The sequence below is a fragment of the Bathycoccus prasinos genome (genome assembly GCF_002220235.1).
Source record: "Bathycoccus prasinos genomic : Chromosome_7".
NCBI classification, from domain to species: Eukaryota; Viridiplantae; Chlorophyta; class Mamiellophyceae; order Mamiellales; family Bathycoccaceae; genus Bathycoccus; species Bathycoccus prasinos.
The window spans coordinates 728,470-747,857 of NC_024002.1; the positions used below are offsets into that span (position 1 = coordinate 728,470).

The 19,388-nt window shown below is 50.3% G+C and overlaps 6 protein-coding genes across 6 annotated transcripts; 3 read left to right on the forward strand and 3 right to left on the reverse strand.

Moving 5' to 3' along the window:
* Positions 1-269: 269 nt before the first annotated feature.
* On the reverse strand, positions 270-863 carry Bathy07g03690 (unknown protein; the record flags this gene model as incomplete). Its single annotated transcript, XM_007512241.1, has 1 exon — positions 270-863. The coding sequence occupies one exon, from the start codon at positions 861-863 to the stop codon at positions 270-272; it is 594 nt and encodes a 197-aa protein (XP_007512303.1).
* Positions 864-1,836: 973 nt separating this feature from the next.
* Positions 1,837-6,711, reverse strand: Bathy07g03700 (ABC transporter family protein; the record flags this gene model as incomplete). The annotated part of the gene is made up of 1 exon (XM_007512035.1): positions 1,837-6,711. The coding sequence occupies one exon, from the start codon at positions 6,709-6,711 to the stop codon at positions 1,837-1,839; it is 4,875 nt and encodes a 1,624-aa protein (XP_007512097.1).
* Positions 6,712-7,246: 535 nt separating this feature from the next.
* Positions 7,247-8,899, forward strand: Bathy07g03710 (MiaB-like tRNA modifying enzyme YliG; the record flags this gene model as incomplete). The annotated part of the gene is made up of 1 exon (XM_007512070.1): positions 7,247-8,899. One exon carries the CDS (start codon positions 7,247-7,249, stop codon positions 8,897-8,899), a length of 1,653 nt encoding a protein of 550 aa, XP_007512132.1.
* An 853-nt stretch (positions 8,900-9,752) lies between these two features.
* On the reverse strand, positions 9,753-11,459 carry Bathy07g03720 (predicted protein; the record flags this gene model as incomplete). The annotated part of the gene is made up of 1 exon (XM_007511936.1): positions 9,753-11,459. The coding sequence occupies one exon, from the start codon at positions 11,457-11,459 to the stop codon at positions 9,753-9,755; it is 1,707 nt and encodes a 568-aa protein (XP_007511998.1).
* A 74-nt stretch (positions 11,460-11,533) lies between these two features.
* Bathy07g03730 (predicted protein) lies at positions 11,534-12,535 on the forward strand (the record flags this gene model as incomplete). The annotated part of the gene is made up of 1 exon (XM_007512108.1): positions 11,534-12,535. One exon carries the CDS (start codon positions 11,534-11,536, stop codon positions 12,533-12,535), a length of 1,002 nt encoding a protein of 333 aa, XP_007512170.1.
* A 533-nt stretch (positions 12,536-13,068) lies between these two features.
* Positions 13,069-19,263, forward strand: Bathy07g03740 (predicted protein; the record flags this gene model as incomplete). The annotated part of the gene is made up of 1 exon (XM_007512200.1): positions 13,069-19,263. One exon carries the CDS (start codon positions 13,069-13,071, stop codon positions 19,261-19,263), a length of 6,195 nt encoding a protein of 2,064 aa, XP_007512262.1.
* Between the last annotated feature and the right edge of the window lie 125 nt (positions 19,264-19,388).

The window sequence follows — 19,388 nt, forward strand, 5'->3', positions numbered from 1 at the left end:
GGTAGAAGTAGTCAAAGAAAACATTTTGTATTCGTGCAGGTGTGTGTGTGTGTTGATATGATATCGAATGAAGTCATTTTTGACCTGGCAGCTGCCTTTGTAAAAAGAGCAAAACGAGAGAAAAAAGAGGAGTTCATATAGCGAGTAAAAAATACACGGAGGAAAATCTTGGATGGAGGGGATGGATCGATTATTGCTCTTCTCTCTCTCGATCATCATCGTCCCCATTTACTGATCTTTAAATCGTCCTAGACGTGTTTTTTCTCTTCTCACTGCTCTTGTTCTTGTTCTTGTTCTTGTTCTTCTTCTTCTATTCTTTCCGCTCCGCGAGCGAACGCGGTCGTCGTCATGCCCAAGCGCTCTAAATCGTACTCGTTGACGACCGGTTGACTCCCGGAGACGATGAAAACATTCGCCCCCGAACGTTGTTGTTGATCTCTTTTCTTCTTCTTCTTTTGAGTGGACGACCTTTTTGTCTCGAGTTTACTCGCGATCACTTTTACCAGCGCCGGCGGCCTCTTCTTCTTCGTCGTCTTGACCTTTTCCTCTTCCTCCTCCTCCACCTCTTCGTCTTCGAAACTTTTCCAACTCTTCCTCGTTTCTTCGCTCGCGAACGAGATCACTTTCATCTTCTCTTTGAAAACGATGTACACGTTCACCTCTTCCACGTCCTCGATTTTATTCCACGGGTGTTTCAGTTTTAGCGTCGTTTGTATTTTCTCCACTCGTTTCTCTTCTTCGTCTTTCCTCGTTCCCGTCGTTCCCGTTGTTCGCCGCCTGTTGGGTTTTCGTTTTATCTTTCGCCACGACTGGTCGTCGTCGTTCAAAGTCCCCAACTTTTTCCTGAGTTTCTCGATATCCATTTCGGTCGTTGAACTTTCGAAGGATGGCGTGTTGAATCAGCGCGTCGCGTCGCGCGTGTGCGTTCGATCAAACGCGCGCACTTTGTTGTTACGCTTATTTTTTAAGGGAAACGACGACGGCACAATTTCGATACGATTTTAACCAAAATGCGCGCGCAATTAACAACATCAACTCGTCATCACCTAAAAGCCGAAACCCGAAGACAAAGGAACGCAGGAAGACAAAGAGTGACGTCTCCGAGAGCCATCCAAAATCAACAACGAGAAGAAGAAGAAGAAGAAGAGTTGATGATGATGCCGTCTTTTTTAGTGGATTCTACGGAACGGAACGAAAGATATAACGGAAACTGGGCGCAATTTATGTTGGATTGCGAAAGCCATCCGGCGACGACGTTTAACTTTTGCGGAGGCATGAAGTTTGGATTAAGTTTTACGAGGAAGTTTAGGGAGAGGCTGGAGACGAAAGCGAGGAATTTTGGAGAAACAGATGATGGAAACGTCGTCGTCCAAGAATCGAACGTTTCGCGGATGTATATGATGGATGGATACGAGCAGAGCGCGTTCGCGGATAACGAATCCATCTTTCACGGGCGAGAGGTGAGAAAAGTCTCCACGTTTGGAGAGAAATCTGGGATGATGATTCAACTCTCGTTGGCGAACGAGGACGACGACGAAGGCTGGACGAAAGAGGAAATCGAGGAGTACAGCGGGTGGCTTTCAGATCAACAGAGAAAATGGAGAGACGGAGACGCGTTGGAGAGCGAAGGCGTGGCGAATTTTAAGACGAAATACGGGCCGGCTGCATTTACGTTGCATCATCGATTCTATTTGCACCACGATAATATCGGCGGGTTTTGGTTGAGCGCTGAAGACGGATGTGAAGGCGTGGCGCAAGATATGAATTCGAGACGAGACGGCCTCGGAGCGAAGAGCGCGTTGCGATGGTGGTAGAGAGAGAGAGAGAGATTATATCTTAGTTATCATCATTGGATTGAGAAAACGCTTCCAATGCTTCTTCCCGTTCGACAACGGCGATGAAGACGTCTTCTAACGAGGATGACGCAAACGCATCGTTGGAAAACTCTTTTTTGATGTCGGAGGTGTTGCCACAAAGTAGGAACTTGCCGTCGCGGAGTAACCCGACGGAGGCGCAGACTTTTTCGCATTCGAAGACATCGTGGGAAGTGATGACGACCGCGGCGCCTTGATTGGAGTTCATAACGTTTTCCACAGCCTTCCAAAGCTTTGTTTTCGCATACGGGTCCACGCCCGCAGTAGGCTCGTCAAGTAAAACTAACGATGGATGATGAGAGGGAGAGACCGTTTGTTTCGCAGCTTCGGCGACGGAAAGGGCGATTGCAACGCACAGTTCTCGCTTCGCACCGCCGCTCAAGTTTTTCGCGAGCACGATTTTGTGCTTTTGTAGCGATTGAAAACGTTCACACCACAGCGAAGGAGAAGAAGAGGAGGAAGAAGTTGTTGCAGACGTGACGACGGAAGCGAACAAATCGAGATGTTCGAGTGGCGTGAGAAAATCTTCCACGCCGTTTGTTTGAGCGCAATAGCCAAAAGACGTAGTCGCGCTCGCCCATCGAACGTAGCCGTTCGTTTTCGATAGTAAGCCAGAGAGCATAGCGAACGAGGTCGTCTTGCCGGCTCCGTTGACGCCACACAACGCGAACGCCTCTTTCGCGGAAACCTTGAACGATATAGAATCGACCGACGGCGCTTGGTCTTTGCGATACTGCTTTTTTAATTTCATCACAGTCAACGCTCCATCGTTCATATCGCATTCATCTTCTCTCGTATCTTTTTCAAAAGCGTTTTCGATGCGTTTCGCGGTTCGCCATTCCAACGCAACGAAAACAAACCAATAGAAGAGACCGAAAACAAACATCAATAAGAACTCTCTTCCGCTATTTTCCCATTCCAGGAACGTTTTCGTATCCGGAAGCAATATCGAGAAACCGACACCTTCTTCTTCTTCTTCCTCTCCTTCGCGCTTCTCCTCGAATCGAGGGATGGCGTGTTCTCGTCGAGAAAGGTTGTAAAATATACGAGCGAAACTGTATTGCGGCGACGCGCAAAAGATAACAGAAACAACATCCCACACCACGGAAACATCTTCTCCGGCTAACGCCAGACCATCCAACACGACAGACGCGATAAAAGACAATACCGCAACAGAGAAGGAACTGGCCGCTTGCGTAGCAAAAGAAGACACGTCGTCAGAGAAAAACAACGACGATAAGTACGCAATCGGCGTCGTTTGAAACGCAAACGCGATGGATGCAAAAAGCAATGTTTCTGCGTATCTTGTGGAAGAAACGTCTATTTCCTCTTCGCGTAAAGCGAGGCACATGATGAACGAAAGTAGCAAAGCGGGAAACGTCTTCGAAATGAAATCAAAGGTCGCCGTTCCGAGCCAATACACTTTATTCGACAGTCCCGCACATAGGAGCGCGTGCTTAAATCCTAAAGTCCTCTCTCGAACGAGCGTTGGTGTGAGTATAGCCGACGCTATACTTAATCCAAGGACTGCGCACATTGCCACGAACGTAGAGGACATGGACTGGTGCGAAAACGCGTTCGAGGACACAGATTCACTTTCACTCAAAGGTAACGGATCGTTAATTGCTGTCAAGGTCAGACCTTTCTCTCTGAACGCGCTCGCAAAAATAGACTCGTCGAGTAAGCCCAACGCAGATGGAATCGCGTGGTACGCGGTGGGTGAGGTAGCGATGGTCATCGTATTCGTCGTCGAGTCGAGGTAGTAAAACGCGCACGGAGAAGGAAATTTTTGCGATCCGCATGAACGCGTCGCGGTAAATTCAGCCTGTCTCATCAATTCGTAATCGATGGTGCTTTCGATGTTCATTTCACTCGTGCACTCAAAATTTTCGGCACACGCCGAAATATTGCCGCATACAGGCAAGAGGAAAGAATTTCTTTGACACTCGTACTGTTTTGTGACCGAGCGCGGCGTCGTTCGAACGGCAGCATAGAAAGTCATAGGAAGCGATGCCATTTGTCGCTGACGCGACGGACGAGACGATTCAGATATGGTAAACAAGGGTTTGCTCTTTCCGAGAAATGTTGACGGCGTCATCTCTTCGGCGTATTCGCTCGAACTTAGCGCAGATGAACCATTCGCCGACGAACCGGATTTTGCCAACGAAAGGCCGATGGTGAAAAATATCGCGCAGCTAAGGATGGCAAATAGCGCAAACAACGGCTGACGCTTCCAGACTAAATATCGCGCGCGTAAAATTGCCTGAACTTGTCGCAAAGCTCTCCTCGTTTTCGTAGTCTTCTCGTCGTCGTTGTTGTCGATGTCTCCGCTGGTTGCCGCCGCTACTCCTACCTCTTCCAAAGGTAAGATGATATCATCCTCCTCGCCTTCCTCTTCTTTAGCTTTTGCGATGAAATTAAGAAACGCCTTTTCCAGCGACGGTTCATCTCCACCACCGCCGTGCATTTTTTTCATCTCTTCCACCGAAACGCTTTCAATCACGGATTGGCCGTTATGCAAGATGACCAAATCGTCCGCTAACGCCTCAACTTCGTCCATGTGATGCGTGGCTAAAACAACGCTATTTGCAGAATCTGATTTCGTAAACTCCGAGATCAACTTCCACGCCAAACGTTTGGAGACTGGATCCATCGATGCCGTCGGTTCATCGAGAATAGCAATCGAGGAGTTCAAAAGCGACAACAAAAGCGAAACTTTCCTTTTTTGTCCGCCGGAAAGCGTGGAGATTTGTTCGTCGAGCTTATTCGAGATGGCGAGTTTGGAGGCGAGCGTCTGGATGAGAATCGGTTCAGAGGAGGGAATATTCTCCTCTTCTTCGTCGTTATTCCTTGCTCTCCGACTTTTCGAGGAAAACGCCAATCGCAACCGCAAGTGTTCGCGAACGGTGAGTTGCGGCCACAAAAAGTCAAACTGCGGGCAAAAACCAACTTCACCGGACGTTTCAATTTTCGTTTGCTCGTTTATAGACTCAAGACCAACTAACACGGACACTAAAGTGGTTTTTCCAGCACCGTTGTGTCCGAGTAATGCGCAGACGCTGGATTTCTTCGCGCGAAAATTAACGTTTCTTAAAATGCGTTTTGTCACGTTCGTCGCTCGAATGGCATCGTCACTCGCGGCGTTATCGCTTGTCATCAGAACGTATTTTGATCTCACATTTTGACACCCTCCGCGTATGAAAAACGCGCGCAAAAAGATTGCAAACACCATCCAATTTACGAGCGCGACAAAATACACGCCTCTCGCGGTGACGTCGTGGTACATATCGTCGTCGGCGAACGTCTTCCACGACATCGAGCTGCCGTGTCTCTCGCACGCGCTCACAATTTCGCCAAACACGTGCAACGCGCTCGCCGGGGAGAGAAAACATGCGTAAAGCCAACTAACACTTCCATCTGGATGCTTTGTCGTCGCTGTAACGCCCGAAACCCACGTGACGACGTACACGAACACGCTCACCAGAGACGCGACGGACGCCGTCGAGGAGCTGTTGTTCGACCTAGACGTCCCATCCTCTCTCGCGAGTTTTTGCAACAAATATCCAACCGAGGCGGAGACGAATAAACCAAACGCGACGAGTTGCGCAGACCATACGATGAAAAATCCGAACACAATAGACGCGTCGATAGATACGAACGCGCGTTTGCCAACTAAAGATATAAACCCCGAGACTAAGAACAACGGCGCGTAATGCGCCATAAACCAAGACAACCAATACGTAGATTTAGAACAACCGAGCAGTTCTTGATGTAAACGAAGGTTATTTACGCTTTCATAGGCAGTCGACTTTGCAATGCTGGAAAGTGGAACGGCGAAGGCAAAGACGAACGCTAAGGAGAAGAAGGCGCTCGAAATTGTCGCGGCGATGTTCGTATCGTGCTCTGGGAACGCGGACGCTTTAATATTGATCGACGTGAGGTTGCGCGCGGTAGCATTCAAAATCCCTTCTCTTTCCGCAAAATACTCAAAAAACGCTCGATTGAACGCGCTTTGTACGTTCGCATACGCGTAATATTTCGTCCACTCGTAGTTGACGCCGTTGACCCACTTTTGAAACGGGTGCGCAAAGGGCGAATTTCGATTTTTATTATTCTGGGCGCTCGAGGCTCCGGACAATATCGTCTTTCCGGAGGCAATCCCGGAAGTTTGGTTCGCGCGAATCTCGTAGCGAATATCTTTGCCATCATCCATGATCAAATTTACAACCATCAATATCTTATTCTCCGGATCCATCGCTAAAGCCTCCGCTTTCCGCGCGGACGATACGGGAAACAAAAGCGCCTCAGCGGATGCATCGTCGCACGCGAGAAATGGCACGTCTTTCCCGCCCTCCCGTTCAGAAAACGTCTTTGGAATAACGTCCCTCAAAACATCTACTATTGAAGCACTCGCACTTGATCTCGTCAAATTATTAATATCTTCGATCAAGTTCGGTATCGCGCTCATCCCTTCTTCGGGACTGTTTGATTTCAAAGCGTATTTCGCGTTTACCGAAACCACCGCGCCGAACGTAATCGGTTGATTCTCGCACACCAGTCGCCGCGCCGCTTTCATCGCGACTTTTCTAACCTCCTCGTTTTCGCTCGGCGAATACGCGATTCTATATTTACCTCCGTCCATGCTTTCAAACCCTCTCGTCACCCCCCAGGCGACGTTTGCCAAAGGCCTCGATATAAAAAATTGCGATTGAACCGTCTTCTCCTCGATTAAAACCGAAGGCACGACCATCAACACCACGAACAGTATCGGACAGATCGTCTCCACGAAAAACCAAAACCGTCTGTTCCTCGCTTTCACGATGAAATTTTTCCGCATCGCGGCCGAGAAAGACGGACTACTCCTCGCGAACGACGACGACGGAAACGGTGACCACCACGCGGAAGACCAAGACCAAGAAGAAGAAAACATCGCGCGTTCACGAATATCTCGTCGCAAACTAAAACAACTTTACTATTAAAAAAGCGATACCAGGACTAGTATTTTAAACACGAAACACACCAGAGTAAAAATAATCTTCAGCTTCATCATCTACTACAGTAAAACTTTTTTGAGAAAGCAAAGCGCAAAAAACGCGAGCACTTCGCGGCAGAAAGAAGTTCTCAAAGTCTTCTTCGCCTCAAAACCTTAGCGACTTGAGGCCGAGAGAGAGAGAGAGAAACAAGGAAAGGAGAGTTCTTCTTCTAATAATAATGAAGAGAAACGCCTTTTTTCTTTTTCTTTTTTTTCTTTTTTTTCTTTTTTTTGCCTCGAGAACTGCCCAAACAAACAAACCATTCGAAAAAAGCTCCATTGTTGTTCGTTAACCTATATAGGTGTGTCTTGTGTTTACTCTTCCTTATTATTAAAAACGATGATGATCTCTAATACTGTAACCAAAACGACCAACACCACCACGCGGTGTACTAGTGGTGCGAGTGAACGAGGAGGAGGAAAGAAGATTAAAAAAAGCAGCGGAAACTTGCAAAGAAATAAGAATCGTTTCGATTCCAATTTTGATTCCGTGAAAGTCGCCGCCACGTCCAATCCAACCGGAATTGCAACAGAAAAGAAAAACTTGAAAGTGTCCTTGGTAGGCTTGGGATGCCCGAAAAACGTGGTAGACGCGGAAGTTATGCTCGGGGACATGCAAAAGAACGGGTACGACATCACAACGAACCACGAAGAGGCGGATGCTATCATCATAAACTCGTGCGGGTTTATCGACGACGCGAAGAGCGAATCGGTGGAGGCGATATTGGAAGCGTCGAAACTGAGCAAAGGCGGGAAGAAGAAAATCGTCGTGACTGGATGTCTGGCGCAAAGGTACGGCGAGGATTTGCAGAAGGAGTTACCGGAGGCGGATTTAATCGTCGGGTTTGAGAATTACGGGATGTTGCCGGACCTCGTGGAGGAGAGTTTGCGGGAACGCAAAAATACTATCGTGAGTCCGTTCGATCCCGCGTCGCAAAACAGAATCGGCGCTTCTGCGACGAGCACCAGCAGTAAAAACATAATCACGAACGACGATTTGGTGTTGCCGAAAAAGAAGACGTTGGTCGGTGGAAACTCGCCGCCGTTTCGTTTGGAGATTGATCGAGTGCGGATTACGCCGAAACACTCGGCGTATTTGCGAGTCGCCGAAGGGTGCGATCATAAGTGCACGTTTTGCGCGATTCCGTCGTTTAGAGGTAAATTTCGATCGAAAAAGTTTGAGCCCATCGTGGACGAGGCGAAAGCGTTAGGCCAGCTCGGGGCGAAAGAGTTGTGTTTAATCGCGGAAGATACCAACCAGTGGGGGATGGATTTGCGAGCGCAAGACGGTCGAGGGTTAGCCGAGCTTTTGGAAACGTTAGCCGAAGTCGACGGCATCGAATGGATTCGGATTTTATACGCGTACCCGAGTTACTTCTCGGACGAGTTAATCACCGCCATCGCGGACGTCCCGCAGGTGTGTAAATACATCGACATTCCTCTCCAACACATCACCAATTTGAGTTTACTCCGAATGAACCGACCGCCTCGCCAGCACGCGGAAGACTTGTTATATAAACTCCGAGATCGAATTCCCGGTTTAGCCTTACGCACGACGTTCATATCTGGTTTCCCGGGCGAAACCGAGGAAGAACACGAAGAGTTGATGCAATTTTGCCGCGACTTTAAATTTGAACGATTAGGCGCTTTCGCCTACTCCGAAGAAGACGGCACGCCGGCGGCGGAGTACCCGGACCAAGTCAAAGACGATCTCCGCGCCTTACGCCGGGACCAGCTCGTCGCGCAACAACAAGAAATATCCGAAAGTTTCGCCCAATCTCGCGTCGGTCAAACCTTGGACGTCCTCGTCGACAACTTCGACGAGGACATGGACGCCTGGGTCGGCAGAACCGCTTTAGAAGCGCCGGATATCGACCCCGTCGTGTTCATTTCAGAAGCTGAAAATGGAGGGCAAAAGTTAGAGCCAGGACAGATGAGGAAGTGTAAAATCGTCGGGTCCTCTTTGTTCGACTTGGAAGCCGTCGCTTTGTAGGAAGACTCTTATCTGTGTTGTAATATATTTTATCAAGTATTGGAATTTACTCCTAAAACGTACTCCAAAGTTCGCGCTTAAAACAGTCGCGACAAAAAGAGAGCGCAACAAAGTTCAAAGGAGTCGCACGCACTTAAAAACAATACTAATGCGCTCCTTCTGTTGTTGGAGCTCCTTTCTTCCTTCGATGCCTTTGCTGACACTACGACTACTCCTGCTCTCATTCACATTGGGGAACGCATCAGCGCAAGAAAAACCATCATCTATGTTTACGAAACCACAAACGCGAGGAAGACGACCGCTCGTTTGGGAAAACAAAGAGCACAAGCACGAGTCCTGGGATTCCTCGTTCCAATTGTGCAACGTAACGAGTCCGTCAAAAATCCGAGTCTTGAACGCGGTGGCATCTCCCGGGTCGTTCGCCGGCAGAACCGGGCATTCCGGGGCGACGAAGTTTACCTTAGAAAGCGACCAGGAATATACGTCCGGGAAGATGATCCGACAGAGTTGGTTTAGTCGTAGTCGTCGTACTCGTAATAGTGATAATAATGATGATAACGTGGAAGAGGAAGTGGAGATGCAAAATCATCAAGGGATAAAAGAGTCCGTCGCGTTGTGCGAGTGGACGGAGGACTGCCCGATTGGAGGCCACGGGAGGCAGACGGTTTCGGGACGACGCGCGAAAGTGCCGTGGTACACGCCGAGCGGGAAGTATAGATACAGGTACGAGTTGAAGGATGGGAAAGGGGTGGAGACTTTGTTTTGCGTGGACGTGACGGTACGCGTGGAGTGTCCGGAAAAGGCGTACGTTTGTCCAGGATTACCTTTAGTTTAGATTTAGTATGTGCATATATTACACGCGCTTGTATTCGTAAACGCCTTCCCAGGTTTTGTTGGTGTTGAGGAGGGTCACCTTCGCTTTGCGCACGAGGCGGTTATTCTCATCAACTTCGAACGTTTCCGTCATGTTTCCTTCGAGAGGTTCAGTCCATCGCGACTCGAGCGTTATCGATTCCGATTGGGCGTCTAACGTCGCTCGTCCGAATTGAGCTCCCGATCTCGCATCTCGTCTGTTTTGGCGCACTTCCGAATCGTAAGCGTACGATTCGTTGACGGAGATGATTCCGTACGAAGCTTTGAGCGAGAAATTTGAAGTGGTCGCTCCTACATCCAACTGCGTCAAGGCGCTATTCGCCGCTCGGAACAACCGGTTCATCTCGAATAAATCCATCAGTTTCGATTCGTCCAGTTGATCGTCTCGTTTCCATTTACCGTTGAATTTTTGTACGTAACTACTCGTATCTTTGATGCTAACCACCGTTGCCTTTTCTTTTTTCTCTTCCTTTCGTTCTTCCGGTGATATCGCGGCGGAAGAATAGTACTTGTTTGAGATTTCAATCGTCGTCGCAGGTGTCGCTGAAGAAGAGGTAGCGCTCGATACTACTCTTCGTCTCGTCGAAGACACCGTCGCTGTTTCCATCACGACGTTCGATAAGTTCTCCTCGATGGTATACTCCACCGCTTCTGGTGACACGCCGTCCTTCTCTGCCTTTCTCGAGTTACTTTCAGCGATTACGTTCAACCGCCTTCCTCGTTCTCCCTCCTCGCTTTTGCTCCTTCCCTTTTCCTCTTTCTTTTCCGCGTACAAATCCGCTAAATCCATCCCACTCAACGCATCCGCGATATCACTCGCCGCTTTTGCCACCTCTTCGTCGCTCCCGGTATCTTTACTCGCGTCGTAAAATCCTCCCTCCTCGTCCTCGTCTTCGTCTTCGTCTTCGTCGTCCTCCTCCCCTTCGCCTTTTGATGAAGGGTACGCGAAATACCTCTCGTACGTCTCTTCATCCAAGTTCGGTTTCACCAACGCCTCTCTCATCGGTCTCGCCGCGTCCGCACCTTTCCTCTCCAACCGTTCCATCTCTCTTTCTAAATCTCTCAAAATGTTCTCAACACTCTCGGTATCGTCGTCGCCGTCGTTAGTATTATTACTACTACTACTAAACGGTGACGACGATACCAATCGCGGCACGTTCCTCCCGATTTCCTCCAACACGTCGGACGGGTTCCCGCCTTTCTCGACGATTAATTCTTCCGCCGCCCCGAGCGCGATTCGAGGGATGGAAATCAACGCCGAGAGTGGGTCTTTTTGCCATCGTTCCGTCATCGTCATCGATGTCTTCTTCTTCGTATTCTTTGTAGTCTTCGTATTTGTCTTTCCTTCTTCTCTCACCAAACGCTTCGAAGCTTCTTTGTCTTCTTCTTTGTCTTCTTCTTCTTCCTCTTTGTTGACGACCACTCGCGCGATCTTCCTCCTCGGACCTCTTCTCCTCGGTTCCCGTCGTTCTAACCCTTCCCTCTCGATTTTGACGGAGTCGTCGCCGTTGTTGGTGTTGCTTTCCGCTTTCGTCGTCCGATGAAAACGTCCTCCTCGTAATCCTCGAGCGCCTCCTCGTCGTCCTCGCGAGACGTTCGTCTTCTTCTTTATCCGCTTCTGAAGCTCGGACGACGACGATGAGAACGATGAAAACGAACTCGCAGAAACGGCAGACAGAGATGGCATTTTCGTCGTGGTGGTGGTAAAAACCATGACAGTATCGTCCTAAAGTTATGTATGTTTTAATGCGCGCAAACGTAATGGATAAATTGGAGACATTTTGGATACGTCATATTTTACCTTTTTGCGAGAAACACAACGCGGAGAATACCAGACAGACAGAAATGATTTCATCCTCCATATTTTCCGCGAGAATGCGCACGATGATACCTCCAACACCTGCTCGAAGTTTTCGGAACGGGAAGAGGCCGACGATGACGAAGGCGTCGCTCGAGAACAGCGAGAGTAGGGAAGAAGTGAAAGAAGACAAAGAAGAAGACAAAGAAGATATACGCAACACCTTTATTGAGAGCGATGCGACGAGAAAAAGAAGCAACACGAGACGGAAAATGATGACGACGACGATTTCAGCCGCTGCTTTTTCCAGTTTCTTTTTAAGCAGCGCGAACGAAACCTTGGCGGGGGAAGAGGAAGAGATGATGATGAAAACGATTCCGGATGAAGCGCCTGCGAAGCAGCAACAACAACTGTGCGAAGGATATTCGAAAGACGTCGCGTCCGCATTCCCGAACCTGTGCGAATATAAGGTCACAGAAAAAGTTTACTTCGACGTCTCCATCGGGGGTGAAAACGCCGGACGAATCGTCATTGGATTATTCGGCGAAGACGTTCCGAAAACCGTGGCGAACTTTCGAGAGTTGTGCGCAAACTCGAAAGGGTTCGGGTACCAAAACTCCATTTTCCACCGCGTGATACCGAACTTTATGCTCCAAGGCGGCGATTTCGAACGCGCGAACGGAACCGGCGGGTATTCCATCTACGGCAGAAACTTCGCGGACGAGAATTTCAAAATCCCGTTCACCGGGCCTGGCGTTTTAGCCATGGCCAACGCCGGACCGAACACGAACGGTTCGCAGTTTTTTTTAACCACCGCCGCGACGCCGTGGTTGACGGGGAAACACGTCGTCTTTGGAAACGTGTTGGAAGGTTTCGACGTCGTCAAAAAAGTAGAGAGCACTCAAACCGGGAGAGGCGATAGGCCGAAGAAAGACGTCGTGATCGTTCAATCCGGCGTGCTCTAATAAATGAAAGCATTATACGAGAAATACTAGAGATATACTCCGCGGAAAGAAAGAGAGAAAACGCCGCCAAACTACATAACACTCACGTCGTAACGCGACTCCTACTCCTACGTCACGCGCTCGCTTTTGTTCCCAGCGTTGCACGCTTTTTATTTGTTGTACTACTCCTACTCGCGCTCTGCTCCGTCGCGCGCTCTCTACGACTCCGTCGCTGCCAGCGCAGTACAAAGCACAGTGGGGTCGCTTATTAAGTGCAAAAAAAAACAGGCAAAAAAGAGGGGCTGCCACATCACACATCTGACGCGTTTACTGCGCGCGTTTCTCTATCACGCGCGCATCACCGTTCGCACAACAACAACACAACAACACAACAACAACAATTCTCTTTTAGTATCGCGCTATTTTTTGAGACGATGATGATGCGTAATACGAGTAAGAAACGTTGTCTTCTTCTCGAGGAAAAGGAAACGACGACGAAGGAAAACGCGGAAACGATTCCGAGACGCTCGTCGTCGTCCGCATCAAAGTCGACGATGAAGAAGAAGAAGTCGACGACAAAAACGACGAAAATGAAGACGAAGAAAACATCTGCTTTGCCGACGAAATCAACAGCTTTGATTCAGAGGAAGACGAGTTTAGCGCGAGAGAAGAAGAAGAAGCGCAAAAAGAACGACGACGAGATGACGACGACGACGGAAACGACGATGGATTTCGAGGAGGAAGAAGATGCGAGCGAGAAGAAGACAAAACGACGGAAGAAAAGCGACGACGACGAAGATAATTTGTTTCTATCCGCCTCCGCGCAAAAGAACCCGACGAAGAAAGGGAAGAAAGCATCTTCGCCCACATCGAAGTTGTCTTCTTCTTCTTCGTTAAAACAACAGGTACGACAGCGAGGAGAAAAGAAGGTCAAAGAAGCAAAAGAGGAGGAAAAAGGCGACGGTCGCACGCTCGAGAGGAAAACAAAGAGCGACGATGAGAAGAGAACGAAGACGATGAAAAAGGGCGAAAAGACGACTTTGTTGTTGTCTTCTGCTTTTTCTACTCAACAACGCTTTGAAACGTTGGCGAAAGGTAAGGGTAATGATGGTCTTCCTCTTCCGGCGGCGTCTGGCGCTTTGATGAAAAAAGATAAGGCGGAGAAGAAGGAGAAGAAGAAGAAGATGAAGAAGACTTTGACGGCGAAAAGAACCACGCGCGGGAGGAAGAAGAAGGAAGAAGAGGAGGTGAAGGACAACGAAGATGCCGACGAAAAGAACCGCGGAGGCAAAAGGTCGGGAGGCGACGAGCAGCCGACGGAAGGGCAAGACGTCTCGATGATGCGCGAAGACGACATCGATGAAGTCGATCGAGGAGAAGACTTTGGAGACGACGACGAGGATGAAGACGCCGACGACGAAGAGTACGGCGGTGGCGGAGACGACTATCACGACGACGACGACGAGGAAGACGAGGATGACGAAGACATCGATGACGACGACGACGAAGAAGAGTACTCGAACGAGGACGACGAGGACGACGACAACGACTCGGAGGACGAAGGACGCCGAGGCAGTGGCGACCGTCACGATGGAGGACTTCACGCGTTGCTCTCTCGTCTCGGTGGTGCCATGGAGGGGATGGGTGGTGGTTCTCGCGGCGGGATTTCCGCGCGCCTCAAAGACGTTTTGAAAGCGTTGACGTTTGATAGAGAAGCCGAGAACGGCGGCATCGACGATACGGCCATTGTCATCGCTTTGAACGAATTGTGCGAAATAGTCGTCACATCTTCCGAGGAACTCTTAGCAACGAGTCTATCGCCGGAGCCGTTCGCGAAGGCGTTGTTGAATTGCTGCAACTTGGAGCACAACCCAGAGTTGATGCTCTTGGCGGTGCGCGCGATGACGTCCATGGCGGACATTTTGCCAAACACGCGGGGCGCGTTTGTGCGCGCAGGCGCTCTGCCCACGTTGTGTCAAAAGCTCTTCGCCATAGAATACATAGACGTCGCAGAACAATCGCTCTCCGCGCTTGAAAAACTTACTCGAGGATATTACGGCTCAAAAGCCGCCGAAGCAGGTGCGTTGACGGCGGCTTTGGCGCACTTGGATTTCTTCGGCGTCGGCATGCAAGGCGTATCGATGCAAATGGCTTCGAACGTGTGCTCGGAATTTCCAACGAAGTCCTTATCGCCCGGTGCCGTCGACGCTATTCCAACGCTCCTCTCTTTGCTCGTTCGAGACGATCAAAAAGTTGCCACTTTAGCGTGCAACTGCTTGGTCTCTTTGTCGGTGAAAGCTAAGAAATTAGCCGATCGAAGAGTTTCGTTTTTGCTTCAAAAGGAAAAAGAACAAAAAGAACAACAACAACAGTTGTTACTGGATCGACAACCTTCTGCTACTAAGAAAGAAGAAGAACGAGGCGGAACGGCGGCGGCGGCGACGACGACGACGACAAGAACAACGGACGACGCCGCGACTAGCAACGATAGACAAAAGAAGAAGAAGGAAAAATCCTCCTCCTCGGAGATGGACCCGGCGGCGGCGAACGAAACCGTCTCTCTCATTTTATCAGACGCGCTCTGCGAACGGTGCTTAGAAATCGTGCGCGAAGCGGCTGGCACTGCTGGCAGCACGAGTAATGTAACACACAGCCGCCTGCTTTACAGAGGGTGCGTGAAGATTCTCGCGACAATTTTAGAAGCGCGTCCGGAGATGTCCATTTTCTTGTTGAATAACGGCGTCGCGCAGATTTTGGCCGAACATTTAGAGAGATGCAAAATCGTTCGAGCGAACGTCGGCGTTTCCGAATACAGCCCGGTACAATCGATGGATGATTTGCACGACGCCATGCATTTGATTGGGTTGTTAATACCATCCCAAGTGAAGAGGAACGACGAGATCAAGAAAACCTCCGTCTCTCTGGTCGTCGGCGCGGCGGATTTGCAAAAGCTCTTTGCGAAACCAGAAAACGCCTCGCTCGTTGCAATTTTCGGCGAATATCTCGCGCCGACGCTTTGCCACGTCGCGGAGTCGCCGTCGAATGTGACCATTAAACGCAAAGCGCTGTCGACGTTAACATCGTGGACGCAACTGGTTGACATCGAGACGTTTGAGAACGTTGCGAGAGATGAAGCTCCCATCGCCGCCGTCGTCGCTCGCGCTTTGATCGATCCGCAAGGCGAGTTATTGAAGGAAGCTGCAAAGTTGTGCGCGATGACGTTGGAGAAATCTAACGAAGATACTCAAGAAGAAGAAGCCGAATTCATCAAGAGGTTTGCAAAAGAAGGCGGAGCGCACGCTTTGGAGGTTCGCGCGAAAGAGTACAACTTTTTAATCGCAGAAGCCGCCGAAAAGAGCGCTGGATCCGAAGAAAAAACGCTTTTGCATCCAACGACGCCGAGAGAGCCGCAGTTTCAAATGTCCACGAATCCAAAAGAAGAAGGTTTGCGAATCTGCTCGGAAGTTCGTAATCAATACTTTGGGCCGGGAAAAGCGCACTTGATTGCTTCGGAAGGTCTCGATCGACTTCGCAAGGCGTGCGCGAAACTGAAAACGGCGCCACTCTCGGATTCGAGCGAAGGCGGCAAATCGGCCAAGAATCCGCGAGACGCCAAAGAATTTTCGTCGGCGTTTGCCAAAATATTCGAAGCGCTGGCGACGAGCGAAATCTCGGCGTTCGAACTCTCCGAATGCGGCGCGGCGTCGACTTTGCGCAAGTTCCTCTGTGCCTCAGATGTGCCTTCTTCTCCTAAAACTTCTTCTCCTAAATCAAGGAGCATCGATTGTGAAGAAGCGACGGAGCGTCTCGCCATTTTCACGCGCGCCGCCGGCGACGCGCCGACGGGCTCGTTTGAAACGCTCGTCCGTCTTCTCGTGGAGACCTTACAAACGCGAGAACGCATGCCGATCTCTGTTTCAGAACACGCGACGGCAAATTCGGATTCGTCCTACGCGCGATTTCGCGCCTCGAGCGGTGTACCGTCCTCGCTCGCGCCTTCAGCGAACGCGGGTGACCCTGGGTTGAATTTGCTCGCGAGACCGCTCAAGGTTCGCTTAAAGCGCGCCTCGAAGTGCGACGCGACCAAAGTTGAAGATTACGGCAACAGCGTGGTTATGATTGAACCGTTAGCGCAGTTAAGCGCAGTCGAAGCATTCTTGTACTCCCGAGTGAAGAAGAAACCAGTGCCGGCGCAACAACCGCCAAATGCTTCAAATACTTCCGCCTCTGCGCCGAACGCCGACGCAAACCGATCCGCGAGCGCGCCAGATCGCGAGATGGATCACGACGAAGAAGACTTCGACGAAGAAGAAGATTACGACGATATGGACGAGGAGGACTTCCACGACGAAGAGGACGACGACATGGACGACATGGATCACGAAGAAGACTACATGGACGACGAGGACGACGAAGAGAATTTGTTGGGTCCAGAAGGCGAGGACACGGCGCATCCGCCGGCATCCGCGGAAGAGATCGCGGCGCCTCCCGCATCGTCACCGTCGCCGCCACCGCCATCGCAACAAGAGCAAAGTGCTACTGCTGCTACTGCGCGCGTACCGACGCCGCAAGCATCGTCTGCTCCTGGTGCTGCTGCTGGAAGAACCTTCGCCTCCGTCGCCGCGGGGAGCGACATCGCGCGCCCTCGACTCGCCTTCTCGGTCAACGACGGCGACGCGTACATTCAGGATACCAAGAACGTCTTAGCCGCAGTCACGCAAGTCTCTATCGGTGACTCCGTGAAACCAATGAGTGGACGGTTGTGGGAACAACCGTGCGTGTTATACTACGACATTGTGGACACTACCGACCCGAAATTTAAAGGTATTATCAGCGAAGGCGGCGAAGATTCGAACGACTCGTCGAAACCGGCGACGCTCGTCGAAACCGTGGTGGAGGAAAACCTCTTCGCGAATCCATCGGTGAAAAGCGATGTCAAAGCAATTTTAGGCCCGGTAGCATCAACGGTTTTCAACGCGCAATTCGGGCATCCAAATGTTGTGAAAGGTTTGGAGGACGACTTTGTTCGCGACGCGTTGGCGACGTTGACCTTGTGCCATCTCGTTACGGAAGACGCGAAGAAGATTTTGCGCACCGCGGGACCAGAGAAAATAAAGTCTGCTACTGTTCATACTAAAAAAACGTCTGATAACATGCTGGTAAATGGCGACGACGACGAGGATAAAATGCTGCTCAGCGCGGACAGAATGCGCATCGCCAACCTTTCCTCAGCGAAAATGCACGCCGAAAACTTGTTCTTGGCGCCGAAACTCTCCGGAAAGCTTCGCGCGCAGCTTCGCGATACGCTTTCTGTGTGCGCTCGAAGAGTTCCAGAATGGACCTCTGCGCTTGCAAAGACGTGCCCGTGGCTGTTCACACTCGACGAGCGCGTTTTGCTGTTTCATTGCGCCTCTTTCTCCGTCGCGCGTGCGTTGCATCAGCTCCACGGTGACGGTAAGGCGAGCAACGGGGCCAACGGCAATGCGGCCAACGCCGGGGCTGCAAATGCTGGCGGCGATCCGCGAGGAGGTGCTCGCGTAGGCCGTTTACAACGGCAAAAGGTGCGCATTCGAAGAGAGCACGCGTTGTCTTCTGCCATAAAAGTATTCTCTTCGCCGCAAACGCGCAAACACGTGTTAGAGGTTGAGTTTTACGACGAGGTTGGGACTGGCATTGGTCCCACGAATGAATTTTACGCGTTGGTTTCAAAAGATTTACAAAGAGCTTCACATGGGATATTTCGAAGTGAACATAGCGCGACAACGACGACGAAGACAGACAACGCTGAAAGCCTCGTAAACGCGCCACATGGGTTGTTCCCGAAGCCGTTCCGTGCGGTACCGAACGCCTCGAAAGCGATTGAGATTTTCAGATGCGTCGGACGCGCCATCGGCAAAGTCTTACAAGACGGTCGATTATTGGACGTGAAGTTTAACCCGAACTTTTTCAAGAAGCTGTACGGGTTACCTCTTTGTTTAGACGACCTCGAATTGCTCGAACCGGAGCTGTTTTCGACTTTGAAAAAACTCGAAACGGCGGTTCGAGACGGGTCCGGGAGACTCGACGGCGCGAAGATTGAAGATTTGTGTCTGGAATTCGCGTTGCCGGATGGTGCGAATATAGAAGGCGCTTCCGTTGCAGACGAAGTTGTCACGGCAGAAAACGCTTCGCGCTACATCGCAACGGTCGTTGACGATGTCTTAGGCGCCGGCGTAGAACCGCTCTTCCAGGCTTGCCGCGAGGGTTTTGCCGACATCGTTTCCAACCCGTCGCAACTTGCCATGTTTTCCTTATCTGAAATCGACGCACTCACGTGTGGCGTGGACGAGCAAACAAAGTGGAGCGAGCGCGACTTACGCGAGCACATCTTATGCGATCATGGCTACCAAGTCAATTCCAAACCGGTGGTAAATTTGCGCGAGATTTTAACCAACATGTCAGACGCCGAACGCCGATCGTTTTTGAAATTCACGACCGGGTCCCCTCGCTTACCGATAGGCGGTTTAGCCTCGTTGAACCCAAAATTAAAAGTCGTTTGCAAACAACCGACCGTTTTAAGCGAAGTTGGTGGTGGAATGAACGCCGCGGAAATGATTAGTGAAGGCACGGAGTTGGCCGATGCCGATTTGCCGAGCGCGATGACGTGCGCGAACTATTTGAAGCTCCCGCCGTACTCGAGCAAAGAAGCGCTGGAATTGAAATTGAAACTGGCAATCTCCGAAGGCGTCGGCAGCTTCGATTTGAGTTAAGGTTTAAAAAGTAACATAGAAACTTATATAGAATATACTGCGCGCATCGAGAGATGCGACGATTGTTGTTTGATATACATTGTTGTAATTTTCATTTGAACACATTTGATCTAAATTCCAAACAC